This window comes from Loxodonta africana, chromosome 17, assembly GCF_030014295.1.
Source record: "Loxodonta africana isolate mLoxAfr1 chromosome 17, mLoxAfr1.hap2, whole genome shotgun sequence".
NCBI classification, from domain to species: Eukaryota; Metazoa; Chordata; class Mammalia; order Proboscidea; family Elephantidae; genus Loxodonta; species Loxodonta africana.
Window position 1 is genome coordinate 4,688,418 of NC_087358.1, and position 26,001 is coordinate 4,714,418.

Consider the following 26,001-nt stretch of genomic DNA (forward strand, 5'->3'; position numbering starts at 1 on the left):
TCGCAAGTTAGGGGAAGGCAATGGCCTTGACTGTTACTATGCAAAGCGCCTGTACGTTCGTCAATCGTTAACTACGATTATTTCACTTCCAAGGTCCAGGCCAGGCGGGAGGGAGGGCTGCCGGAGGGTCCGCGGTCCCCCGGGCGGAGAGCACCCGAGGCAGCGGGGGCGGGGGACCGGGCGCCAGGCTGTCAGTCTCCCAGCGGCCCCGGCTTTCCAGGTAGGGACGCCCCCTGCCCGGCGCGCGGTTCCGGCGGTGGGAGGAGGGGCTGGGCTCCGAGCGCCGCCCCCCATCTATCACATGGCCGGAGAGCCACAAAAACAACCGCTTTGGCCAAGACCGTGACTTCGGGGACCAGAGCGCGGGGCCCTGGCAGCCGGCCCCCTCCCAATGGAGGACAGTTTTCTGGAATCCTTCGGGAGGCTCAGCCTCCAGCAGCGGCAGCAGCCTCGGCCGCCGCCCCCGCGCGGGACAGCTCCGCGCCGCCACAGCTTCAGAAAACACCTCTACCTCCTGCGAGGCCTCCCGGGCTCGGGGAAGACCACGCTGGCCAGGTAACCACCGCGGCCTGGGAGCCCACCTGGCCCGGCCCGGAGCCCGCGCCCCCTGCCTACCTGGCCCGGTCCAGAGCCTGCGTCCCTTGCTCGCCCGGCCCGGCCCGGAGCGCGCCCTGCCCGGACCCTGTGCCCCCTGCCCGCCGGCCCGGCCCGGAGCCCGCCTGCCCCGAGCCCGCCCTGCCGGGAGCCCGCGCCCGCGCCCCCTGCCCGGCCCGCCCCAGCCCGGAGCGCACCCTGCCCGGAACCTGCGTCCCCTGCCCGCCTGCCCGGAGCCTGCCTCCCGGGAGCCCGCGCCCGCGTCCCCTGCCCGCCCGGCCCGGCCCGGCCCGGCCCAGAGCGCGCCCTGCCCGGAGCCCGCGCCCGCGCCCCCTGCCCGCCCGCCTCTCCCCGGAGCCTACGTCTTTTGCCCGCCCGGCCCGGCCCGGAGCGCCCTGCCCGGAGCCTGCACGCCCAGCCCGGAGCCTGCGCGCCCTGCCCTCCTGCCCGGAGCCTGCCTCCCGGGAGCCCGCGCCCGCGTCCCTTGCCCCCCTGGCCCTGCCCAGAGCGCGCCCTTCCCGGAGCCCGCGCCCGCGCCCGCGTCCCCTGCCTCCCGGCGCGGCCCGAGCGCGCTACTCGTGGAGCCGCTGCGCGCCGAGGGGCGGGAGAGGAGGGAGAGCGCCCTGTTTGTTTTCAGGCTGCACTTTCCCGGGAGATGGATCTCGGCGCTGCGCCTTGCGCAAGCCCCTTCCCGGGGGCCGTGCCCGGCCTAGTGCCAGCCAGGCCGAGGGAGTTGTCGCCGCCCCCAGCCTCCCCAAGCCTGCGCTGGGGAAAACCAGCTAGCGCGCAGGCACCCGCCACAGTGTGTCAACAGGCGTTTTAAACAGAAGCGGATAAAAGAGGACGATCCAGGGGGCGGGAGTGCCAGGATGGCAGGGGCAGTGGCCAGGGGCCTTGGGCCTGCTTTGAAGACCCCTCCATTTGTTTTGGAAGCTGCGAAGGCGCACAGGTGCACGGGAGAGGGGGCGGCGACAAACCTCCCTGGACAGAGCTCTCCCGGGGCGCCCCAATTCGGTGACTTGAGAATTGCATAAGCGGTGCGTCCCGGGGCAGGGCCACGGTCATCCTCCGGGCCCGCTGCCCGCGGCCACCTCACTAGACCCCTCTCTCCAGCCTGAACGCCCACCGCTCCGTGCCAGCAGCATCGAATTGTTGATCCCTCTAAACCAGCGGGTTTGCTCTTGGCCTTGGCTGTCGCTGACCTGCCTGCCCTGCTGCCCTCCCACTTCCCTTGGCTGACTGATTCTACCAGCCCTTTAAGACTCAGCTGTCCTTCACCTCGCAGCCACCCCAGCTAGCCAGTAGATTCTCCTATCTGGGCTCACTGGCCCCCTGGTTACACCTCCAGGACTGGATTCAGGCTCTGCAGCCGGTTTTGTTTATCCTTCTGTTAGTTTCTTGAAGGTAGGGGCCATAGCTGATCCTGCCAAGCATAGTGTGGGCCATGAGAGTGTTCACTGAAGAAATGGCCCCATGCCCTCAAAGAGCTTTCAGTCTCGCTGGACGGAGGCTAGACATAGAGCCAGGAGACTGCCCAGGAGGAACAAGGGAGCTATGTTGGTGCTGAACTGGAGGGGACCCAAGCAGTGACAGACAGACAGATAGAGGAGGGTCTGAGCCCACTGGGTGTCAGGATGCTGTGGCCGCCTTGGTGAAGTGCTGCCAGCTTTCATTAGGATTCCTGGCTGATTTGTGGAGCAGAATCCTTTAGCAAGACTGTTGCCATCTCTTCACAGATGATGGGAATTCCTCAGAGGCCCTGTCCTGAGACACAGCACGCAGGCACTCTGTCTGACCTGAACGGGTGGGAGATGGAGGAAGACTGAGAGGGAGGGGCCTCCCTGGAACCTGCAGAACTTGTTTCTTTTGTGGCACCTTCACGGTGGTCACCTCTTACCAGCCAGGTGTCTTCTGAATGTGAAGTCCTGTTTGGTTTCACTTTGCCTGCCAGAGGAGGAAGTGAACATCTCTGCCTGTCAAAGGAGGGAGTAAACGTCGCCAGCACTGGCAGACTGTGTTTGTAGCTACCCGGAAGGGAGGTGACATAACGAGGGGAAGGTGCACAGGACTGACCATCAGAAGCCATAGTGGGTTCTAGTCCTGGCTCTGCCTTTGGACCTCACATTTTTTATCTGCAAAGCGAGTGGGTTGGCCTGGGTGGTCTTTTAGGGTGTTCCAGCTCTAACTTTCCACACTTTTAAGATTTTTACTCCTGCTTGACATTTGGCTAAGCAGAAGACACCAGGTGAGAAGCCAGCTTATTAAAGAACATCTCTCTAGGGACAACCGGGGAGAGCACTGGACTGGGAGTCTGAAGATTGTGCTTTAGATCCACTTGGTCACTTACTAGCTGTTGACTTTGGACAATCACACAGTCACCTAGCATCTGGGCCTTAGGTTCCTTATATGTGAACACACAAAGGAATTAGATGATTTATGAAAGCTCTTTCTGACTCTTGATTTCGAATTGTCAGATTTAAAAACATGGTTTGCTAATAATGGTGGAGCCCTGGTAGCACAGTGGTTAAGAGCTCAGGCTGCTAACCAAAAGATCAGCAGTTCATATCCGCCAGCTGCTCCTTGGAAACCCTATGGGGCAGTCCTGCTGTGTCCCTATAGGGTTGCTATGAGTCGGAATCCACTTGATGGCACACAAAAACAACAACAACGGCTAGTTAAAGACCTCTGCCCTTGGAGTCCCCGCTCTGCCACTCACCAGCAGTGATGCTCACTCAGCCCTTTGCACCTCAGTTTCCCCTCAAGTGGGACCACCTGCTTTATCTACCTCCAGGACTGTTTTGGAGGTTAAATGTGTGTGAGAGACCTGTTTAAACTTCAGAGTGCTGCATAAATTTTAAAAGATACTAATTAATGCTTAAGATGTTGGTTAATGGAGACGCATCTTCAGTGTGTTGTGAAGTGAAGCAGCAGCTGGAGGACTGCTCTCTGAGGCCAGCCTTGGTGCTGCGCGTTGGTGGCTCTGGGGAGCAGGGAGGCCCAGGCCCTGCTCTGGGATGGGATGGCTTACATAAGTAGGAAGGCCTGGGTGCCGGCCTGCCCGGAGGACACGGCCCTGTGCTGCTGAAGTCCCAGGCCATGGTCACACTGTTCAGGGGTGGGAGGGCCACGGTGGAAGGGCCGCGGTCACACTGTTCAGGGGGCGGGAGGGCCACGGTGGAAGGGCCTCGGTCACACTGTTCAGGGGGTGGGAGGGCCACGGTGGAAGGGCCACAGTCACACTGTTCAGGGGGCGGGAGGGCCACGGTGGAAGGGCCGCAGTCACACTGTTCAGGGGTGGGAGGGCCACGGTGGAAGGGCCGCGGTCACACTGTTCAGGGGTGGGAGGGCCACGGTGGAAGGGCCACAGTCACACTGTTCAGGGGGCGGGAGGGCCACGGTGAAAGGGCCGCGGTCATACTGTTCAGGGGTGGGAGGGCCACAGTGGAAGGGCCTTGGTCACACTGTTCAGGGGGTGGGAGGGCCACGGTGGAAGGGCCGCGGTCATACTGTTCAGGGGTGGGAGGGCCACAGTGGAAGGGCCTTGGTCACACTGTTCAGGGGGTGGGAGGGCCACGGTGGAAGGGCCGCGGTCATACTGTTCAGGGGTGGGAGGGCCACAGTGGAAGGGCCTCGGTCACACTGTTCAGGGGCCGGAAGGGCCACGGTGGAAGGGCAGCAGTCACACTGTTCAGGGGGTGGGAGGGCTATGGTCACACTGTTCAGGGGTTGGGAGGGCCACGGTGGAAGGGCCGCAGTCACACTGTTCAGGGGGTGGGAGGGCCACGGTGGAAGGGCCTCGGTCACACTGTTCAGGGGGTGGGAGGGCCACGGTGGAAGGGCCACAGTCACACTGTTCAGGGGGTGGGAGGGCTATGGTGGAAGGGCCACGGTCACACTGTTCAGGGGGTGGAAGGGCCGCGGTCACACTGTTCAGGGGGTGGAAGGGCCGCGGTCACACTGTTCAGGGAGTGGAGTGCGCAGCAGAAGGACCATGGCGAATTGTAAAAAACACACAGGTACAGAAAAGTTACCGTATGTATTGTCGGGTTCTGGGAAATTCACGTTTTCTCTATTTTCTTCTGTGTGATTTTCCAGAAGTTCTCTAATGACCATGCATTTCTTGAATCTGAAAAATAAAAGCTTGGGTACTTTCTTTAAAATTTAGAGGGCATAGGTCTTTCCGAATGTGGGCTTGCTCAGCCTTTTCTGTTTAACATTTAACCTTTATTTCTCATTTGATTAAAAAACTAATAAAAATTTTTTTGAAATCAGCGTTTGTCGTGTCTTCCCAGTCGGTGTGAGAAATCCATGCTTTTCACCTGTATGTTTCCACAGTTTGAAGTGTTGGGATGTAGAAACCGTCTGTTTAAATTCTTTGGATTCATTAAAAAGAAAAAAAAATTGGGGGTTTTGTCTGGTTTAAAAAAATATTAAGTACATCAGAGTGCAAAAAAATCGAGCATCCCCTAAATCTGCCTTTTCACTTCTATTTTATTCATCTCACATACTTCAGACATGTTATCAGGAGGGACCAGTCCCTGGAGAAGGACATCATGCTTGATAAAGTAGAGGGTCATCAAGAAAGAGGAAGACCCTCAACGAGATGGGCTGACACAGTGGCTGCAACAGTGGGCTCAAGCGTAACAACGATTGTGAGGACGGCGCAGGACCGGGCAGCGTTTCGTTCTGTTGTGCGTGGGGTCGCTGTGAGTTGGAACTGATTCGATGGCACCTAACAACAACAACAGCATTTCATTAAAAAAAAAATATTAACTGTTTAAATTAAAACCTATAAATAGGTGCTTACCCTTTGACCTGTAAGATCTGCTTCCAGGAATTCATGCTAAGGAAATAACTGGACAAGGCATGAAGAGAGGAATGCTGGTTTCAGAGTTCTGTTTTAATATGACAGAGGAAACGTACCAATTTCAATAGGCATGCAGTCATGAATGGTGACAGATGTGTATTTACCATGCAGATATATTCACCATCCCTCCATGAAGTTAAAAAAGCCTATTACAAAGATACACACACACCCCCCGTCACATTTTCTCTTCAGAGAAAGGAGGTCTACGTACGTTCAGAGAAAACTGGAAAGATAGCCATCTGTTGGCAGCTGTTGGCTTCAGAAGTAGGAGTCTTTGTTTGGAGAATGAGATTATGGACTATCAGGGTTACCTGGTTTATTTTCTAATTTTTCTACAAGTGTTGTCTTGGTCATCTAGTGCTGCGATAACAGAAATACCACAAGTGGATGGCTTTAACAAAGAGAAGTTTATTCTCTCACAGTCCAGTGGGCTACAAGTCTGAATTCAGGGCACCAGCTCCAGGGCAAGGCTTTTTCTCTCTGTTGATTCTGGAGGAAGGTTCTTGTCATCATTCTTCCCTTGGTCTGGGAGCATCTCAGTGCAGGAATCTCAGGTCCAAAGGACACGCTCTGCTCCCGGCACTGCTTTCTTGGTGGTACGAGGTCCCCATGTCTCTTTGCTCGCTTCTCTGTTATATCTCAACAGAGATTGACTTAAGATGCTCTCTAATCTTGTAGACCTCATCAGTATAACTGCCACTAATCCTTTTCACTATACCTAGTCAATCTGTATGCTGAGCAAATAATCCGACAAGCTAGATTATATAAAGAAGAATGGGGCATCAGGATTGGAGGAAGACTCATCAACAACCTGCGTTATGCAGATGATATAACCTTGCTTGCTGAGAGTGATGAGGACTTTTAAAGCACTTACTGCTGAAGATCAAAGACCACAGCCTTCAGTATGGATTATGCCTCAACATAAAGAAAACAAAAATCCTCACAACTGGACCAATAAGCAACATTATGATAAATGGAGAAAAGATTGAAGTTGTCAAGGATTTCATTTTACTTGGATCCACAATCAGCACCCATGGAAGCAGCAGTCAAGAAATCAAAAGATGCATTGTATTGGGCAAATCTACTGCAAAGGACCTCTTTCAAGTGTCGAAAAGCAAAGATTTCACCTTGAAGACTAAGGTGCGCCTGACCCAAGCCATGGTATTTTCAGTTGCATCATATGCATGTGAAAGCTGGACAGTGAATAAGGAAGACCAGAGAAGAACTGACGCCTTTGAACTGTGTGTTGGTGAAGAATATCGAATATACCATGGGCTGCCAAAAGGACGAACAAATCTGCCTTGGAAGACGTACAACCGAATGCTCCTTAGAAGCAAGGACGGTGAGACTGTGTCTTACATACTTTGGACATGTTGTCAGGAGGGATCAGTCCCTGGAGAAGGACATCATGCTTGATAAAGTACAGGGTCAGCGGAAAACCCTCAATGAGATGGATTGACACAGTGGCTGCAATAATGGGCTCAAGCATAACAAGGATTGTGAGGAAGGCGAAGGACCGGGCAGTGTTTCGTTCTATGGTACATAGGGTTGCTATGAGTCGGAACCAACTCCATGGCACTGAACAACAACAATCCACCTCATTCCCCCATGTCTATCGGTTTGTTATACTGTGGGGGCTTGTGTGTTGCTGTGATGCCGGAAGCTCTGACACCAGTATTCAAACACCAGCAGGATTACCTATGGTGGATAGGTTTCAGCTGAGTTTTCAGACTAAGACAGACTAGGAAGAAGGACCCGGCAGTCTACCTCCGAAAAGAATTAGCCAGTGGAAACCTTATGAATAGCAGTGGAACATGGTCTGATATAGTGCGGGAAGATGAGCCCCTCAGGTTGGAATGCTCTCAAAATATGACTGGGGAAGAGCTGCTGCCTCAAAGTAGAATTGACCTTAATGACGTGGATGGAGTCAAGCTTTCAGGACCTTCATGTGCTGATGTGACAGGACTCCAAATGAGAAGAAACAGCTGCAAACATCCATTAGCAATCAGAACGTGGAATGTATGAAGTATGAATCTTCGAAAATTGGAAGTTGTCAAAAATGAAATGCAACACAGAAAGATTGATATTCTAGGCATTAGTGAGCTGAAATGGACTGGTATTGGTCATTTTGAATAGGACAATCATATGGTCTACTATGCCGGGAACAACAACTTGAAGAGGAATGGTGTTGCATTCATTGTCAAAAAGAACAATTCAAGATCTATTTAGAAGTACAAAGCTGTCATTGATAGGAAAATGTCCATATGCCTACAAGGAAGACCAGTTAACAGGACCATTATTCAAATTTACGCACCAACCAAGGCCAAAGATGAAGTAATTGAAGATTTTTACCAACTTCTGCAGTCTGAAATTCATCAAACATGCAATCAGGATGCACTGATAATTACTGGTGATTAGAATTAGAAAGTTGGAAACAAAGAAGGGTCGCTAGTTGGAAAATATGGCCTTGGTGATAGAAATAATGCCGGAGATCACATGATTGAATTCTGCAAGACCAACAACTTCTTCATTGCAAATACCTGTTTTCACCACCATAAACAGAGACTGTGCACATGGACCTCACCAGATGGAATACACAGGAATCAAACCCACTACATCTGTGGAAAGAGACGACGGAAAAGCTCAATATCATCAGTCAGAACAAGGCCAGGGGCCAAGTGTGGAACAGACCATCAATTACTTATATGCAAGTTGAAGTTGAAACTGAAGAACATCAGAGCAAGTCCACGAGAGCCAAAGTATGACCTTGAGTATATCCCACCTGAATTTAGAGACCATCTCAAGAATAGATTTGAGGCATTGAACACTAATGACCGAAGACCAGACGAGTTGTGGTATGACTTCAAGGACATCATACCTGAAGAAAGCAAGAGGTCATTAAAAACACAAGACATAAAGAAAAGACCTAAGTGGATGTCAGAAGAGACTCTGGAACTTGCTCTTGAACATCCAGTAGCTAAAGCAAAAGGAAAAAATGGTAACGTAAAAGAGCTGAACGGAAGATTTCAAAGGGTGGCTTGAGAAGACAGTAAAGTATTATGATGACATGTGCAAAGACCTGAAGACAGAAAACAAAAGGGAAGAACACGCTCAGCATTTCTCAAGCTGAAAGAACTGAAAAAAGAAAATTTAAGCCTCGAGTTGCAATACTGAAGGATTCTACGGGGAAAATGTTAAACGATGCAGGAAGCATCAAAAGAAGATGGAAGGAATACACAGTCACTATACCAAAAAGAATTGGTCGACATTCAACCATTTCAGGAGGTAATACATGGCCAGAAACTGCTGGTACTGGAGCCGAAGCTGCACTGAAGGCACTGGCGAAAAACAAGGCTCTGGGAATTGATGGCTACCAGCTGAGGAGGACGAAGAGTAGTTAGCGGAGACGGTTCTTGGGCCGGACTTGAAGACGGAGAGGTCGTGGCTGAACAGAAGGAAAGGATGAGCGACAGACCCAAGGAGACAGAGGTGAGGCAGAGCTGGGCGCCGTCGTAGGATTGTGAGAACGGTTTGACGTAGGTGAAAGGTTCCTATCAGGGACTGGTTACAGATTGAACTATGTCCCCAAAATATCTGTTGTAAATCCTATCCCCTGTACCTGTGGTTACAGTCCCATTTGGGAACGGGTTTTCTGTATTGAGGTTAATGAGGCAGGATTAGTGTGTAGGGTGTGTCTTAAATCAACCTCTTTTGAGATACAAAAGAGGAGATTAAACAAGCCAGCACGCAGAGATGGAGGAAGATAGATGCCACACGACATGAAGATCACCAAGGAACGAGGACCTTCCCCCAGAGCCGACAGAGAGAGCCTTCCCCTAGAGCTGGCGCCCTGAATTCAGACTTCTAGCCTCCCAACTGTGAGAAAATAAATGTCTGTTCGTTAAAGCCACGGTTCTGGTATGGCGGCACTAAGAAACTAAGACAGGAATGTATTGGCGAGGTAAACCCAGGGCCAGGTGACGGAGGGCATTCAAAGCCAGACAGGACTAGAGATGTATGCCAGAAGAAATACGATCCCAATCCCAACCCTGACTTTCAGCAGATTATACAGAGCAGCCTGGTTCCACAGCTCAGCTGACAACTCACCTGCTCTGCACCTGCTCTGTCCTCCCCCTCACCTGTCCTGTCCTCCCCCCTCACCTGTCCTCCCCTCCCCCTCTGCATCTGTGCTTTCCTCCTCCCTCAGTGGAAGCATATGAGGCACCTGTGTGCCTTCTGCTGTGTGAGTGTGTTTGTGAGTGTGAAATGTCCTTTTGAAATGAAGTAGCAACAGTAGAGATACTAAATGGATTTACTTGAAAAATTAAAAGCTGTCAGCCTCTTTGTGCATCAGTGAAGCCAGGCTGGGCACCATGCTGCAGAGCATGGTACGTCCTTGCAGTCTTCCAGCTCCTCCGGGCCCCATCGCACACGGGTTGCGGCATGGGCTCAGTGAGGCTCCAGGGATGCTTGCTGACAGCCGTCTTTCCTCCTCATTCGTGTCTGGAATGACATGGGATTTTCTGTCATGAGAAGCACCTTTTCATTCTTTCTTGGCACCAGAGCCTCCAGGGAAGCGGGCGGGATGCTTTCCTGGTGTGATGCAGCAGTGAGAGAAGGGGCGAGGAACGCTCCACACCCAAGCCACCAGTGAGCTGAACCAGCAGGAATGAGCAGTTGGGCCTCGAGAGGTGTACCCAGCCCCGAGGCTCCCAGGCGGCAGGCCCCGGCCTGGGGCTTTTACTTAGGAGGCCGGCGCTCTCGTAAATAAGAACGAGGTCGTGATTGGAGGCTTGTACTGTTCCCAATCTGTGTCATGAAAATGGACGGTCAGGCAGGTGCTGTCTCAGGTCCGTAGTCATGTGTGTGTATACATGTATGTACATGTATACACGCATGTATCTGTTACATGTATGTATATGTATACACACACATGCATATAGGTAACCTGCATGTGCCTATATACACATGCATGCATAGGAGTAACATACATGTACACGTATATACATAACATGCATGTACATGTATATACACATACATGCACACACACATGCATGTACATGTATATGTGTAACGCACATGTACATGTATACACACGTATATGCGTAACATGCATGTACATGTATACACACATATATACATGACACACATGTACATACACATACATGTAACATGCATGTACATGCACACACAGGCACACACGTACCGTGTACACACGTATACAGGTAACATACAGGTACCTGTACATACACATGTAACATGCATGTATGTGTATACACGCACATATACATAACATGTATGTACATGTACACACATAACATGCATACACATGTATATACGTAACATGTAGGCACACACATATACGTAACATGCATGTACATGTATACACACGTATATGTGTAACATGCATGTACATTTATACGCACACACGTGTATACGTATTTTAAATGATCTGTTGTTGAGAATATACCCAGCAGCACATACACCAGTTCTACACGTCCATACACCGTTCCTACATGTACAATTCAGTGACACTGACGACATCCTTCAAGAAGTGCAACCATTCTCACCCTCTTTTTCTGATTTTTTCCTCATCACTAACATAAACTCACTGCCCCCAAAGGTTCCTAACTTCTTGAGTTGGCTGTTGTCAATTTGATCCCATATAGCTCTTAAAAGAGCACAATGCTCAAGGCAGACGATCTTGACTAATTAAAAAAACAAAACCCAAACGCATTGCCACTGAATCGATCCTGATTCATAGCGACCCTATAGGACAGAGTAGAACTGCCCCATTGGGTTTCCAAGGAGCGCCTGGTGGATTTGAGCTGCCCGCCTATCTAGTTAGCAGCCGAGCTCTTAACCACTACACCACCAGGGTTTCCCAGGGCTCCTGATTACAGAGTTACTACAGCTTTTTGTGTTTTTGCTGATTTTCCTAAGGTGGATCCTAAATCCTGTCCCCACTCCCGGGAGTCCTTGTCACACCTCTCTCTGGAGGCTTGGATGGATGGCGACTGTGTTTTAACACTGAGTGAGACTGCGGTGTGTGTGTTTATACTCACGTCCACAGTCCAGCCCTAAACTGGGGCACTGTCCTACTTGCAGATGTGGGTTATGATTTGAGAAGAAGTGGAAGTGGAAGGAGCAATGAAAGGGAAGACCTTTCAAAGGAAAAGCTCAGCAGATACACAGGAAGTTCCGTCAGAGCTCATCCAGTCCACGCCTAAGGAACTCAGCTGTCTTGATCATGGTTATAGGGCTGAATTGTCTCCTGACTTCTAGTCCAGAGCATGTCTTCTCCACCAGAGGAAGAGACTAGTGGAGGGGCCTGGTGAAAGAGTAGAGGGGCTGGTCTTCAGGGGGCTAAATTAACCTGGATTTCAATGCCAGGGTCAGGAAACCAAAACAAACAAAAAGCCTGTTTGCATTGAGTCAGTTTTGACTCAGAGTGACCCCATAGGACAGAGTAGAACTGCCCCATGGGGCTTCCAAGGCTGTAATCTTTATGGAAGCAGATTGCCAGAACTTTCGGCAGAGTAGCTGGGTGGGTTCAAACCACTGACCTTCAGGTTAGCAGATGACCGCTTTAACCATTGTGCACCAGGACCCCTCTAAGGTCAGGAAGCCACCTTTTATTTTATTTGTCATTACTAAATGATATATTTCTCCTAATTTCAGAAACTGACTCACCAGGGAATTCATCTTCTTTGTTAACATGGCATCATCAGGGGCAGTGGGAGAAGAACCTTAAACTTTGTTACTAAGTATTCATATTTGTCCTGATGAGGACCTGTTGGAGGGAGATGTCGTAATAAGCACCCAACCCTCAAGGCTGTCTGAAGTCTCTTCCTCATCTGCTCATGTGATGGGACATTTCTAATTCAGCTTCCTGTCTGCTTCCTTCTCGGCATTTCAGTGGGCTCCTCTCTGTAACGGCACCTGTTTAGGGCCCTTCAGACTCTGTTGTTGTTGTTGGGTGCCGATTCCGGCTCATAATGACCCCATGTGACAGAGTAGAACTGCCCCATAGGATTTCCTGGGCTGTAATTTTTAATCTTTACTGTAGCAGATCGCCAGGTCTTTCTCCCAGGGCGGGTTCCAGCTGCCAACCCTTCGGTTAACAGCCAGCACTTAACCCTTGTGCCTCCAGGGCTGTAGATGAGTCCAGTAAGAAGTTATTTCTTACCACTCCGAGTGTCTAAGATGCCCAGGCTCCATGAGACCGAGGACCTACTATGACAAAGAAAAACTGGTCTAATTTCTAGTTGTTCCCTCAGCAGGCTCTCTTTTGGATCGTGCCTACAGCTTGGGGAGAAGGGGATCGTTTTTTATGCGGGGGGAGTCTGGGGAGGGACCTTGCGCTTCCTTCTCCACGTCCCTCTCCTCAGCAACTTCTGTTCTTGTCATTAGCTGCTGTGGGGTCAGGCCTCCACTCATGACGATCCCATGCGCCACGGAACACTGCGTGTCCTGTGCCATCCCCACGATCGGTTGTGGATCAGACTGTTGTGATCCGTAGGGTTTTCACTGACTGATATTTGGAAGTAAATCACCAGGCCTTTCTTCCAAGGGGCCTCCAGTTGTACCAAAAAAGGGTTAAAAAGTTAGTATCAAAGATGCAGCTGCTTTTGCGTTTCTACAGCAGTCAAAAAAAAAAAAAAAGACCCCAAAGTGGCAGTTGTCGCCTTGGCCACTGTTCTGTGATCTGTAACTGATTTGTGACATTTTGGGAAAAGACAGCTAAAAAGCCTTAATATGGAGGGTGGTTGTGCATGTGGTCCCTTCTCGCCCTCTGAGCAGGACGGACATGACCTACAGGACACACACATGGGGGGACTCTTCCCTGAAGTCCCCTTGGCCATTCATTGTACCTTGGCAGCATCCGCGAGGCTGGTGGTGATGGAGGTCATCTTAGGCGGGGTTCTCCAGAGAAGCAAAACCAGTGAAGCGTGTGCGTGTGTGTATGTGTATATATATGGAGAGAGAGAGAGATTTATTGCAAGGAAATGGCTCATGAGGTTGTAGAGGCTGATGAGTCCCAAGTCTGGGTCAGGCATGATGCTGGAGGCTTCTCCTGACTACGTAGCTGTAGGGGCTGACGAACCCAAGATCAACAGGTCGGCCGGCTGGCCTCTGGCTCACGAGCTGTGGAGGCTGATGAATCCAAGATCATCGTGAGCCCAAAGACAGGATTTAAAAAATATAATTTATTTTTGTTTTTGTTGAGAATATACACAGCAAAACATATACCAATTCAACAACTTCTATCTGTACAATTCATTGACATTGATCCCATTCTTCGAGTTGTACAAGCATTCTCACCTTCCTTTTCTGGGTTGTTCCTTCCCTATTAACATAAACTCACTGCCCCTAAGCTTCCTATATAAAGTCAACTTTGTTCTTCTGGCAGTCCATTTTATATTCAATATTCTTCGCCAACACCACAGATCAAAGGTGTCAGTTCTTCTTCAGTCTTCCTTATTCATTGTCCACCTTTCACATGTATATGAGGCAGTTGACAACACCATGGCTTGGGTCAGGCGCACCTTAGCTCCTAAAATGACATTTTTTTTTTTTTTTAAACACTTTAAAGAGGTCTTTTGCAGCAGATTTGTCCACTGCAATACATTATTTGATTTCTTGACTGCTACTTCCATGGACATTGATTGTGGATCCAAGGAAAACGAAATCTTTGACAACTTCAGTCTTTCCTCTGTTTATCAAGATGTTGTCTATTGGTCCAGTTGTGAGGATTTGTATTTTCTTTATGTTGGGGTGTAATTGATACTATGATCTTTGTCAGTAAGTGCTTCAAGTCCTCTTTACTTTCAACGAGCAAGGTTGTGTCATCTGCATATTGCAGGTTGTTAATGATTAATGAGTCCTCGTTCTTCATATAGTCCAGTTTCTCAATTTGCTCAGCACAAAAATTGAATAAGTATGGTGAAAGGATACAACCCTGACGCACACCTTTCCTGACTTGAAACAATGCCATATCCCCTTGTTCTGTTTGAATGACTGTCTCTTGGTCTGTGTACAGGTTCCACATGAGCACAATTAAGTGTTCTGGAATTCCCATTCTTGGCACTGTTACCCATAATTTGCTATGATCCACACAGTCGAATGCCTTTGTATAGTCAGTAAAACACAGGTAAACATCTTACTGGTATTCTCTGCTTTCAGCCAGGATCCGTCTGACATCAGCAATGTCAACTCAATTCCTACCTAGCATAAAATCTACCTTCTGCCAAAAAAAATCGGAATAACGATTTAAGTAGAAAGATCTTCTCTTTGAAGTTATTTTGTGTAACACTTAATATACTTTTTTCTTTCAAAGGAATACTAACCAAAAAAACCAAACCAGTAACTGTGGAGCCAACTCCCAACTCACAGCGACCCCGTGTGTGTCCGAGCAGAGCCGGGCTCCCCAGGGTTTCCATGGAGCAGATTCCCACTCAGGGCGCCCCCGTGTGTGTCCGAGCAGAACCGGGCTCCCCAGGGTTTTCATGGAGCAGATTCCCACTCAGGGCGCCCCCGTGTGTGTCCGAGCAGAACCGGGCTCCCCAGGGTTTTCATGGAGCAGATTCCCACTCAGGGCGCCCCCGTGTGTGTCCAAGCAGAACTGGGCTCCCCAGGGTTTTTAATGGCTGATTTTTTGGAACTAGATCACCAGGCCTTTCTTCTGAGGTGCCTCTGGGTGGACTCGAACCTTCAACCTTTCAGTTAGCAGCCAAATACATTTACCGTTTGTATCACCCAGGGACTGCAAGAAGAGTACTCCATGATGGTTTTTCTTTTTTCCCTGGTATTTTCCTATTTTAGAGACAGTAAGAGAAGGGCATGGGGAATGTTGAGACTGCCTCTTTTCTCTCCTGCTGTGCTTTTTCCCTTTGGTTTAGGTCATTGTTGTAAATTTGTTACCTCATAGGGTGGCCCACACACAGCAGCCTTCAGGGAGAACTAATTTCTCTCCTAGATCCTTACGGAGTCAGAGCTCCAAGGACATGGGACCCAGGGCAGATAAGAGTTGAGGAGCATGATGCTGGAGGGCAGGTCTTAGGGGAGGCCTTCAGGTGGCCCCAGGGGCTGGCCGTGACCCAGAGCAGTGGTAATGGGGACGGAGGAAGTTGTCACGCCCTCAACTTCACCATCAGATTCGGTCCTGGTTGCTGCCCAGGTCAGTGGCGGTGACCACCTCTCAGCTTCAAGGTTGGCAACATACAAATCCCATCTCAGTCCTTTCCTGCCTCCTATTCAAGAGTGACACCTTTCAGAGATAATGAGCCTCTCTCTTTTAAAATCTGGGAGCCCTGGTGGCATGCTGGTTAAGTGCTCAGCTGCTAACCAAAAGGTTGGTGGTTCAAACCCACCAGCTGCTCTGTGGGAGAAAGATGTGGCAATCTGCTTCCGTAAAGATTACAGCCTAGAAAACCGTATGGAGCAGTTCTACTCTGTCCAGTGGGGTCGCTATGAGGTAGAATTGGCTTGAGGGCAACAGGTTTGGTTTTTTGGTTTGGTTAGTATTTTCCAAGGACCCCTTGTTGCACAGTGGTTGAGTGCTTGGCTGCTAACCAAAAGATTGGTGGTTTGAACCCATCAGCTGCTCTGCAGTAGAAAGACCCGGCAATTTGCTTCCATAAGAATTACAGCCTTGGAAACCCTATGGGACAGTTCTACTCAGTCCTGAAGGGTGTCTGAGTCAGAATTGACTCGACGGCAACAGGTTTGTGTGTTTTTTGGGGGGGACGCTTACTTATGGAGCCCTGGTGGGGCACTGGTTAAGAGCTCGGCTGCTAACCAGATCAGCACTCTGAATCCACCAGCTGCCCCTTGAAAACTCTATGGGGCAGTTTTGTTGTGTCCTGCAGGGTCGTTATGAGTTGGAATTGACTCAGTGGCAACAGGTTTTCTTTTGAAACGGAATGTGAACACTTCAAAGCCCAGCGTTCTCAGAATCACAAACTGCCAGCTGTTAGTGAAGGAAGGGGGTGAGTTTGACCGTGACTGTACATGTAATAAAATGTTTTCTCTCACTTCCCCATTTTCCAGACAGTTGCAGCATGACTTCCCCAGGGCTGTGATTTTCAGCACGGATGACTTCTTCTCCCGGGATGATGGCACCTATGAGTTCAACCCTGACTTCCTGGAGGAAGCTCACAAATGGAATCAGAAAAGAGGTGATGGAATCTCCCCAAACTCCGGGCAAGCCCCGCTGTGCATTTATAGGTTGCAGCTGCTGCAGGGTGCGTAGGTTTTATGGAAGGAACTTAATCAAAAGTCCCTCTACTCTTTTGCCAAGCAGCATGCCCGAGCGTGATAACCGCCCTAGATTCCAGGAAAAAGAGAATTAGTGATAACGGTGCGTTCTGTAGTAACGTTAACGCGGTGTGGCTCTCGCTCACCCTTCTCTGACTGTTGCCTGTTGTTCACTGTTGTGTAACATTGTGTTGCAGCAAGAAAAGCAATGAGGAATGGCACATCCCCCATAATTATTGATAATACCAACCTGCACGCCTGGGAAATGAAGCCCTATGCCGTCATGGTAGGAAGAAGTATCATTCTGCATTTTTCAGTTGTGGACATTTTGTGAAAAAGTTGAAACGTTTATTCTTCTTTCTCTGGCTTCCATGACCTTGTCCTATTTATTAACAGTAGCTTTTCCAGGGAGCAGGTAAAGGGGTTTTATTTTAGTTTTGCTCTGCTGTTCAATGGCTGAAGACTCCCCCAGACGCTGATCTTACCTCAGGGTACAATTCTTAAACGTTGGCTGTGACCGCGTAGAGCTGCCCCACAGGGCTTTCTAGGCCGTGATCTCTACGGGAGCAGATTGCCAGGTCTTTCTCCTAAGGAGCCTTGGGTAGGTTTGAACCGCCAACCTTTTGGTTAGCAGCCAAGTGCTTCATTATTGCGATACCAGGGCTCCTACAATTTTTAAGTAGTCTTAAAAAAAAAAAAATTTTTTTTTTTAAGTAAATAGTCGTTGGTCTGAATTCTCGCTAGCTTTCCTGACTTGGTCGTTTTCTGGAGGCGATGCAGAGAAGCGCCCGCTGAAATCTGCAGAGAAGCACCGGCTGCTGGCGCCTGGCCGAGCTGCGGGCTGCGCTCACGGGGCTCTGCCTCCGGGCAGCCGGGACTTCAGCACTCGGCGCCGCTGCTGCCTTGGGACTTCCATCGCAACAGAATTTTTTAGTTTAAAACAGATTTAGGATTAATACTATAAAAAAAAAAAATAGCCTTATTAAAATACTGTAATATAAATACACAGGCAAAGATAAATCTGCCCTCTGTTGTCAGAACTGATAGAAAAGTAATAGGAATAGAACGATGTGCACATTTTGTTTAATTCTGAAGTCAGTCTGTTTTTTTTTTTAGATCTATTTCACCTCTTATGCTAGTAAGCTTTCCTTCCCTGTTAGGCACACCCAACCCACTGCCATCGAGTGGATCCGACTCGCAGCGACCCTAGAGGACAGAGTAGAACTGCCCCGTAGTGTCCCCAGGCCGCTTTCTGAAGCAGACCGCCAGAGCCTTTCTCCCGCAGAGCTGCTGCTGGTGGGTCCAAACCGCCAGCCTTTCAGTTAGTAGCCGAGCGCTGAACCACTGCACCACCAGTGTTCCTGCTGTTAGGCATAAAAACCCGTAGCAAACCTGTTGTTGCTGAGTTGATTCTGACTCACAGTGACCCTCTAGGACAGAATGGAACTGCCCCACAGGGTTTCAGAGGGGCGGCTGGTGGATTTGAACTGCTGACTTCTTGGTTAGCAGCTGAACTCTTAACCACTGCGCCCCCAGAGCTCTGCTGTTAGGCATGGGGGGGAGGAAAGATCCAGAAACATACAGGGCGGGGCAGGAAGGAGAGAGTGGAGGACTCTGCCTTGTCACACCTGATGCCCACTTGGTTAACCATGAAGTGTATCTCTCTAGACCTGGGCTCATGGCACTGTTTTCAGGCTTTTTTCATCTTGGGCATAGCAGCGTACCTACAGCTTTGCTTTTTTGTCCAGCTGTAGGTCCGTCAGTTTTACTTAAGTCCATCTTGTGGGACTTGGATGAGTGTGAGAAGGAATGAGGGCCATCTTGGCTGACACTTCAGTTCCTGGATGGAGAGTCCAAGTTAGGAAAGGAGCAGAGACAAGAACGGTCGAGGGAGCAAAGGCACACTCAGGAGTTAGGCTTCCTGATGGTGGCCTAAGGGAAGTCGTCCTGCTTTCCGTTTTCTAGATACGTACAGTCACGTTCAGCGTCCACAGCTACTGAAGAGCACCCAGAAATCCGGTATTTTCCAGATACGGTATTTGAATCCTTCCCTAGTTCTAAGCATCCATCCACAGACTGAAGAGGAAATGTTTTTACTGACCCTTTCCACTTCATTCTCTGTGTGTAACACCGTCAACAATGGTGATCAGAGAAAGTGTAGTCTGAGAGGCAGCAGCAGTGAATGTGAAGTATACGGGGATGCGGATACAGACACTGTAAGGAAATGAGGTGTTGAGGCAAACTGCGCTGAATCACAGGGAGAGTGGTTTTAGGAGGGAAGAGCAGGTAGCCAGTCCGGAGCCGTAAGCCATGTTCCTACTTCCTAACCCAAGACCTGAGGGGCAGGACCCGGTATCTGACAGAAGTAAACCTGCAATAAATCTACAACTAATACATGGGACCTTGTGGAGCCATGAGTTCACTGCTCAGACCTGCGGGCAGGATGTTAAACTATTTCAGCCATCTACTTTTTTTTTTATATATGTATAATTTAGTTTATTTTTGTTGTTGAGAATATACACACTAGAGCATATGCCAATTTAATGATTTCTACATGTACTATTCAGTGGCATTGCTTACATTCTTGGAGTTGTGTGACCATTCCCACCCTCCTTTTCCAAATTGTTCCTCCCGCCTTAACATAAACTTACTGTTCCCTAAGCTTCCAGTCCAACCTTTTGAGTTGCTGTTGTTAATTTGATTCCATATAGATAGCTCTTAAAAGAGCACAATGCTCAAGGCAGACATTCTTTACTAGGTGTAAGCTACACTACTGTTTGGTTTTAAGAAGACGTCAGGGGATATTTTTGGTTTAAGGTTTAGAGGTTGTCTCAGGGCACAGCCATCTACTGGTAAAATGTTCAAAAGGAAAGAACCTTTACCATTTTCCTACATAATATGTAAAATTGACCAAAATTTATCACTGGGAACCATAACGTATAATCTGAGTGGCTAGGTATGGAAATGAACCAACTGTATTTTGGAAGATGAATTAGGCGTTGGATTACTGGTAAAACAAGGAATTTTAGAAAGGGCTGGTCGTAAATGTTAAATGGCAGCATATACGTTCCCAAACATACATACCATGTCTTCAATGTTTTATGTGCTTTTGAAAAATCAGGCACTTGAGAATAACTATGAAGTTATATTCCGAGAACCTGCCACTCACTGGAAATTCAACGTTCCCGAGTTAGCCAGGTACTGCTTTGCTTTTCTAGAACCTCATTGTGTATCCTGCTGTTTTCAGGTGTTTCAGACTGAACAGAGAATCTTTTCAGGCTGGAAATGGACATGGTAGTTTTCAGGCCAGAAATGGTAATTCTTGGAAATTGATCACTGTGGAATTACGATTGTGAAGACTTTGGCTTGGGGCCAGTTGTCTAACGTAATGCTCCATGCCAGATCTTAAGTCTTGGCTTGGACTCGGCCTTTCAGAGGACACACTGAACATTCTGCTGAAAAGCCTCTTCATTAACGAACGTTTAAAAGCACCTTCCTCTGCATGGGATTGTAGGTGTCAATGGTGTGTTTGCGTTTCCGTTAAGTAAATAAAGGACTTTGGACCTTGAGCACAGTCTGTGGTTCACATAGGGTCTAAGTGCTGAGTCTATTGTTAAAGTAGTGAATTTCCAAATTGTACTAACATGTCGATTGGATGCATGGTTTCGGATATTTACTATGTTATTGGATAATGCCAGTGATGTAAGGCAACTGTTAAATCATAGTTTACTTTTTAGAAATGAGGCTAGTTCATTCCCATAGTGACAAGCAGATTATTAAGGGTTTCTGCAAGTGGGTCTATGGACCAAGCCCATCAGAATGCCCTGGGGTGGACGTTAAAATCCTAGTTCACGGACTACATTCCATAGTCGGGATCTCTGTTATTACATTTTAACCACATCCCCAGTTGGCTTTGGATACCCGCTAGAATCTAAGATGGTTTTAACAAGCATCCAGAAGTGTCTAGGACTGGCTGATGTAAATGGATGCTACCCCACGTGACTAACGCGCAAATATGCGATCAAAGGGTCTCATGTTGTTCCCTTACTTCTAGAAGCACAGAATTGAGACTTCCAGAAATAAAGTGGTTTTGAGGTGTCAGCTCCTTGCCAACTTCAGGGTAGTCTGGGGGCCTGGGGGTCAGCACGGCAGACAGGAGTGCGACCTGAAAGACAGCACACATAGCAAGGTGTTAGGCTTTTCCAGTGAAGTCCTGAGTGTTTAGGTAACAATACAGGCCTCATGAAATGCAATGACTCCTGTCGACAAGGTGCCGTAACTAACATTTGCATTTTTCTCCCACGTAGAAGAAACATTCATGGAGTCCCAAGGGAGAAGATACACCGCATGAAGGAACAGTATGAACACGGCGTCACCTTTCACAGTGTGCTTCATGCAGAGAAACCGAGCCGAGCCACCAGAAGCCAGGACAGAAATACCGTAGCGCCTTCCGATGGCATGGGGGACTGGCACGCCTTTGCAGAGTTTCCCGGCCGGAGGGCCCACGGTGGCTTTGCCAATGGTGGCTTCTTCAGCAGGAGGGGTGGTTGCCACCATGGATATTAGTGCCCTATCTACGGGCATTTACAATTTTCCTAAATCAGTTTTTACGTCAGTTTTTGGTATTTATTGTTTGTTCAATTTTGGCCAGAGCTCTAATTCCAGTGTAGATAATCCAACCCCAAGAGTTTTCTAGCAAACATCATTAGAGTCATCATCCTGGGCATGCGTTAGCTCGTGTCCTGTGTGCACAGTCTGCTGCCAGGCTTCTGCAGATCTGAGGACACAAAGCCCCTTTCTTGAGGGAAAACCGAAACCTGACAACATACCAAGAACAGAATCAATTAGCCAAGTAGGTTCATCAGTGAAATAAAGGGTTTATATTATATATAAGCTTCAGTGTACTTTCTCTGAAGTAATCTATTTTTCCAGGAAATTCATCTCCGTGAGGAAAGCAGGGGAAAGAGAAGCGGGAGGGAGAAGTTTTAGGGCCATTGCTACTTACGTGGTTTGTGTGACTCCAGCGACATTTTCTTTTACTTTGTTGTTGTTGAGAATATGCACAGCAAAACATGCATCAGCTCAACAGCTTCTAGTGTACGATCCAGTGACATCGATGACGATTCAAGTTTCGCAACCATTCTCACCCTCCTTTTCTGAGTTGTTCCTCCCCCACTGACATAAACTCACTGCTCCCTAAGCTTCCTAAATATTGATTTTGTTTTAAAACTAATATGCCAGAAAGTACACATCTAAGTGAATACCCTTCAGAGTAGGCACCTGGGGAAGCTCTTTATTCTAATGATCTGCCTTTGTTAAAACTGTCTGTCAAATCCCTCTTAATAGCCAGTTGAGCTGCTGAGGAAAACCAGTCTCATTTCTTCAAGTCGCACCTTGTGTTTTAACTCCCACTTTGCTCAACAAGGTTGAACCTGAATAAATTTTGACTGTTGTCCGACTAGTGTAAAACAAGCCTGCCCTCATAAAACATCAATTTTTGAAAGGATTAATTAAATGATTTTTAAAACTTATGCCTACACATGTAATTGGTTGGCAGCCTAGATGTTTGGGAGCACAAGTTATTAAGCATCCCAGGATATAGATCACGTAACCAGTGGCCAGTTGACTCGGACTCATGGCGTCAGAGTAGAACTCTGCTCTGTAGGGTTTTCAGTGGCTGATTTTGGGGAAGTAGATTGCCAGGCCTTTCCTCCAAGACACCTCTGGGTAGATTTGAACTGCCAACCTTTCAGTTAGTAGTGAGCGCTTAACTGCACCAAAAAGCCATGCTCACTATAAGACAAGCAGTCTTGGTGTTTTATGTGGTGTTATTTTAGACAATAAAGTTCTACCAGAAATCAACAATGTTCCTGAAACTGAATTTATGAATCCAAATTCAATCTCAGCAGGTTAGGACCAATCAAACATGGTGACCATGATAGCCAAGACCACGTGGGATGTATGCTTTCTTTCCTGTTGGCCAACAGCTTCTTTCTAATGTTCTGTGGAGTATTATTTTCAGTGTCCCATATAATGGTGCTTTTATGGTTATTAAAAATTGTATATAACATTTATTTGGGTTTGTCATTGAATCTGTTTATTTTTTAATCAACAGTATAAAAAACGTCATTACCTACATCCCAAGGAAGTCAGCCTGGTTAAGAACCAGTTTTTCTATATCATAAACCATTTAGCAGTCTTCTTGACTAAATAGGAGGCACAAAGGTAAACCGATGAAAGCAAACTTTTGTCTTACTTGCTTATATAGATTATTTGATCTGTGCACGCGAGTCGGAATGGACTTGGCGACAGCTAACAGGCACACATTAGACTGTCTCACTCAGTGCCCGTTATCTGACAGTATGGAAATCCACTCAGCATCCTGACCACCAGCGATGCACGTGTAATTGTTTCATCGACACTCTGGAAGTTGGCATCTCTGAGTAACAAAGTCTGGTTGACAAAATTAGAGTAAAGGTGAATGAATCTAAAGGGTAGGCATGAAGTTCACTAAGCTCCACAGTCCAAGCACCATATATAATCCTCTGTTGTTGTGTGCTGTCGAGTGGGTTCCAACTCAGAGCAACCCCATGTGACAGAGAACTGTCCCAAAGGTTTCCTAGGCTGTGATCTTTACTCATAGTGACCCCGTGTGACAGAGCAGAACTGTCCCAAAAGGTTTCCTAGGTGTGATCCTTACAAGAGCAGATTGCACACAGCCTTCTCCCATGGAGCTGCTGGTGGGTTTGAACTGCTAACCTTCCGACTCATAGTGACCCTGTAGGACAGAGCAGACCTGCCCCATAGGGTTTCCAAGGCTGTAATCTTTACAGGAGCAGACTGCCACATCTTTCTCCCATGGAATGGCTGGTGGGTTTGAACCACTGACCTTTTGGTTAGCAGTGAGTGCTTAACCACTGCACCACCAGGGCTCATTTACTCCTGTTTCTGAGGTCCAGGTAACCCTGGGCATCCTAGTCTGTTACTATAGAACCAGCTCAGCACAGATGGCCTGAGTGGTCGAGGTGCGTAGAAGGGAGGTGGGTCAGTGCCCACGCTGGGAACTGCTTTACCCTCCACACCACAGAGGAGCCCAGAGGGTCAGATTCCATCTTCTTGATTGATGTCTAGCTCCGCTTAGGGTTCTTGGTTCCCTGGGCTGGGTTAGGAGCTCTGGTGACGCAGTGGTTAAGAGCTACAAGGTTGGCAGTTTGAATCCACCAGCCGCTCCTTGGAAACCCAATGGGGCAGTTCTACTCTGTCCTATAGGGCCGCTGAGTCAGAAGTGACTCGATGGCAATGGGTTTGGTTTGGGCTGCACGGGGGCCAGTGCTAGAGAAGTGGCCGGGGGTTAGAGATCCAGAGCGGCTACAGAGTTCTGACGGGGGTGTCCTGTCTGCCTCTGCCTTTCCTCCATGGCCCTGAAATACTTGGCCTGGAAGCACAAAGAACTGTAGATGAAGTGCTGCCAACTTGATTTATGCCAACTAGAAGTGACCTCTTTTTTCTCCTAACCCCCTACTCCTGATTTAGACAGTTTTTGAACATCCAGCAATGAGCTGTTTTGTTCCATGTGTCGCTGGCATCATTAATGGAGCTGCAGTCCTGCTTTATATACACAACAGGCTCTCATTAAATGCTTGTTGAGGAAGTAACACAAATTGCTTTTACCCCCATTCCTTACTGTGCAGTATACACTGCCGACTGGTTTATCACTTTGGGGACAATATCCACCTATAGTCATGTTTCATGCTTCGCTCATGCGGCTTGGTGTGTTACTCATGGAAAAATGAGTGTGTGTTAGGTACGTCTCTAACGGGTAGTCTGAATGGTAATGAAGAATGCAGGTCATAGCAGTTTTTCCAATATTCAAAGGAAAGGGTAAATTCTTGTAAATGTACTTCCTTCTGTTCACCTGAGACTCATGTTTTATTCCCTGTTCTAGACTGGATCACTGGGAAAACGTGTAGGATGTTAGGACGCAAACGATTTATGAAGACAACTTAAAGCACATTAACAGAACTAGCAGAAGAGCTAAAAAGACCAGCAAAATAGACTACCTGTTATGCTAATAGTTTTCAGAGAAGAGAAAAACCGTGGATCCCAGTTAATCATTTATGAAAGGAAACAGATTTTTAAAAGGATTTATTCTTGGCTCTGAAATGTGTTTATAATTAGACAGGGAAACATGATATTACATACAGACTTAAGGCATATTAAAAAGACCTGATGTAAGCACCCCTCCGTGCTTTTAGCTTCTGGTTAGAGTGACGTGTGGCTTTCTCTCTGTTCAGCATAAAGAACATAACTCACGGGAAAATCACCTTAAACTGATGGCTGTTTTCTGCCTTGGTGGTTCGTGAAAACCAGGTTGAACAAGGAGTGCTATCTGGGTGTGGTGAGCATGCTGACAAGGAAATCAGGTGAAGCTGCTAAGACCCATGCAAGTGCAAAAGCTAGATACTCTGAGGTTAAAAAAAAACTAACACTATGAAACCTGCTCCTGACAAAGTATTTGCATTTTTAATGGAATTAAGTTATTTTCAGAGAGTAAACGGAAATCTTAAAAAGGAACTGCACTAAGGGTCCTACTTTCTGGGTAAGTGTGCTGACTTAAGGATGAAGGACTGGGCAGAAGTGAACACAACTGAGGTGTCTCGTTCAACCTGACTCTTGAATCGGCGGGGACTATAGCAGAACCAACACCTGTATTGCACAGTGAGCTACCACGAAAAAAAGTCTGAGACAGGAACTCACACGGAAAGGACTTACATGAGTAAAATAACTGTACTTAGAAACCTATGTCCTGAAACTGATGACAAAATCTCAAAGGAAAAGGTTTATGTTTACCTCATTATAAAATAATACTTGTAGTGACTAAATGAAGTCATATGGATTTAAAGATTTTTTTCTCCATCAGTTAATAAATTTACAAAGTCGGTTTTTTAAGGTCTGTGACGGAGAGGCAAACAAAGAGCGCCTCTATGGCACAAACACACTTACATCAGCTTGAAACGCTGTTTTCTCACGGCAGTACTGAGGTTTGTGCCTGAAATTTTGTCCGCCTTACCAACTGGGCAGGTTAAGAGTCAAGGATCATTTTCTGTCATGTTTGCGTCTGTCGTCTGAGAAGTCCCCTAGTCGTATTCTGTGTTACGCTCATCTTATCTTCTGTGCTGGCTCGGGGATTTGCTCGTTCTTTGATCCCAGATGTAGCGTGAGGCCTCTGCAGTTCCAGGTGATCTTCTGAACTAGTAGGTGTGGTCCCAGTGGAATCACTG

At 48.1% G+C, this 26,001-nt stretch overlaps 3 protein-coding genes and 1 non-coding gene across 8 annotated transcripts in view; 3 read left to right on the forward strand and 1 right to left on the reverse strand.

Moving 5' to 3' along the window:
- The window catches only part of N4BP2L2 (NEDD4 binding protein 2 like 2), a 103,474-nt gene extending 86,833 nt beyond the window's left edge, over positions 1–16,641 (forward strand). The window contains exon 11 of the transcript XR_010318168.1: positions 16,514–16,641. The gene's annotated coding sequence lies outside the window, so the exon portion shown is untranslated. The remainder of the gene's footprint in view (positions 1–16,513) is intronic.
- Positions 160–21,286, forward strand: N4BP2L1 (NEDD4 binding protein 2 like 1). Of its 5 annotated transcripts, XM_023547243.2 has the most exons (6): positions 193–555; positions 16,514–16,641; positions 16,767–16,823; positions 16,918–17,006; positions 19,842–19,918; positions 21,028–21,286. In XM_023547243.2, exons 1-6 carry the CDS (start codon positions 392–394, stop codon positions 21,284–21,286), a joined length of 774 nt encoding a protein of 257 aa, XP_023403011.1. In that variant the 5' UTR covers positions 193–391. The 5 variants fall into 5 exon arrangements, with proteins under 5 accessions (XP_023403012.1, XP_023403015.1, XP_023403013.1 ...); XM_023547244.2 differs by lacking the exon at positions 19,842–19,918 and having other exon boundaries at positions 160–555; positions 21,028–21,141; XM_003409492.4 differs by lacking the exon at positions 16,767–16,823 and having other exon boundaries at positions 204–555.
- LOC111750545 (small nucleolar RNA SNORA16B/SNORA16A family) lies at positions 13,064–13,206 on the forward strand. The gene has a single exon (XR_002785649.1). It is a non-coding gene; the product is annotated as a small nucleolar RNA SNORA16B/SNORA16A family (small nucleolar RNA).
- A 113-nt stretch (positions 21,287–21,399) lies between the features above and the next one.
- The window catches only part of BRCA2 (BRCA2 DNA repair associated), an 82,364-nt gene continuing 77,762 nt past the window's right edge, over positions 21,400–26,001 (reverse strand). The window contains 1 exon segment of the mRNA XM_064269931.1: positions 21,400–26,001. Coding sequence (XP_064126001.1) covers positions 25,827–26,001 — 175 coding nt within the window. The 3' untranslated portion in view covers positions 21,400–25,826.

Bases quoted from the DNA above. Each gene is read 5' to 3' on its own strand.
- N4BP2L1 (XM_023547243.2), top strand. From the start codon at position 392: ATGGAGGACAGTTTTCTGGAATCCTTCGGGAGGCTCAGCCTCCAGCAG. The intron at 17,007-19,841 runs GTAGGAAGAAGT...TTGAAAAATCAG, and splicing joins TGAAGCCCTATGCCGTCATG to GCACTTGAGAATAACTATGA. The intron at 19,919-21,027 runs GTACTGCTTTGC...TCTCCCACGTAG, and splicing joins AACGTTCCCGAGTTAGCCAG to AAGAAACATTCATGGAGTCC.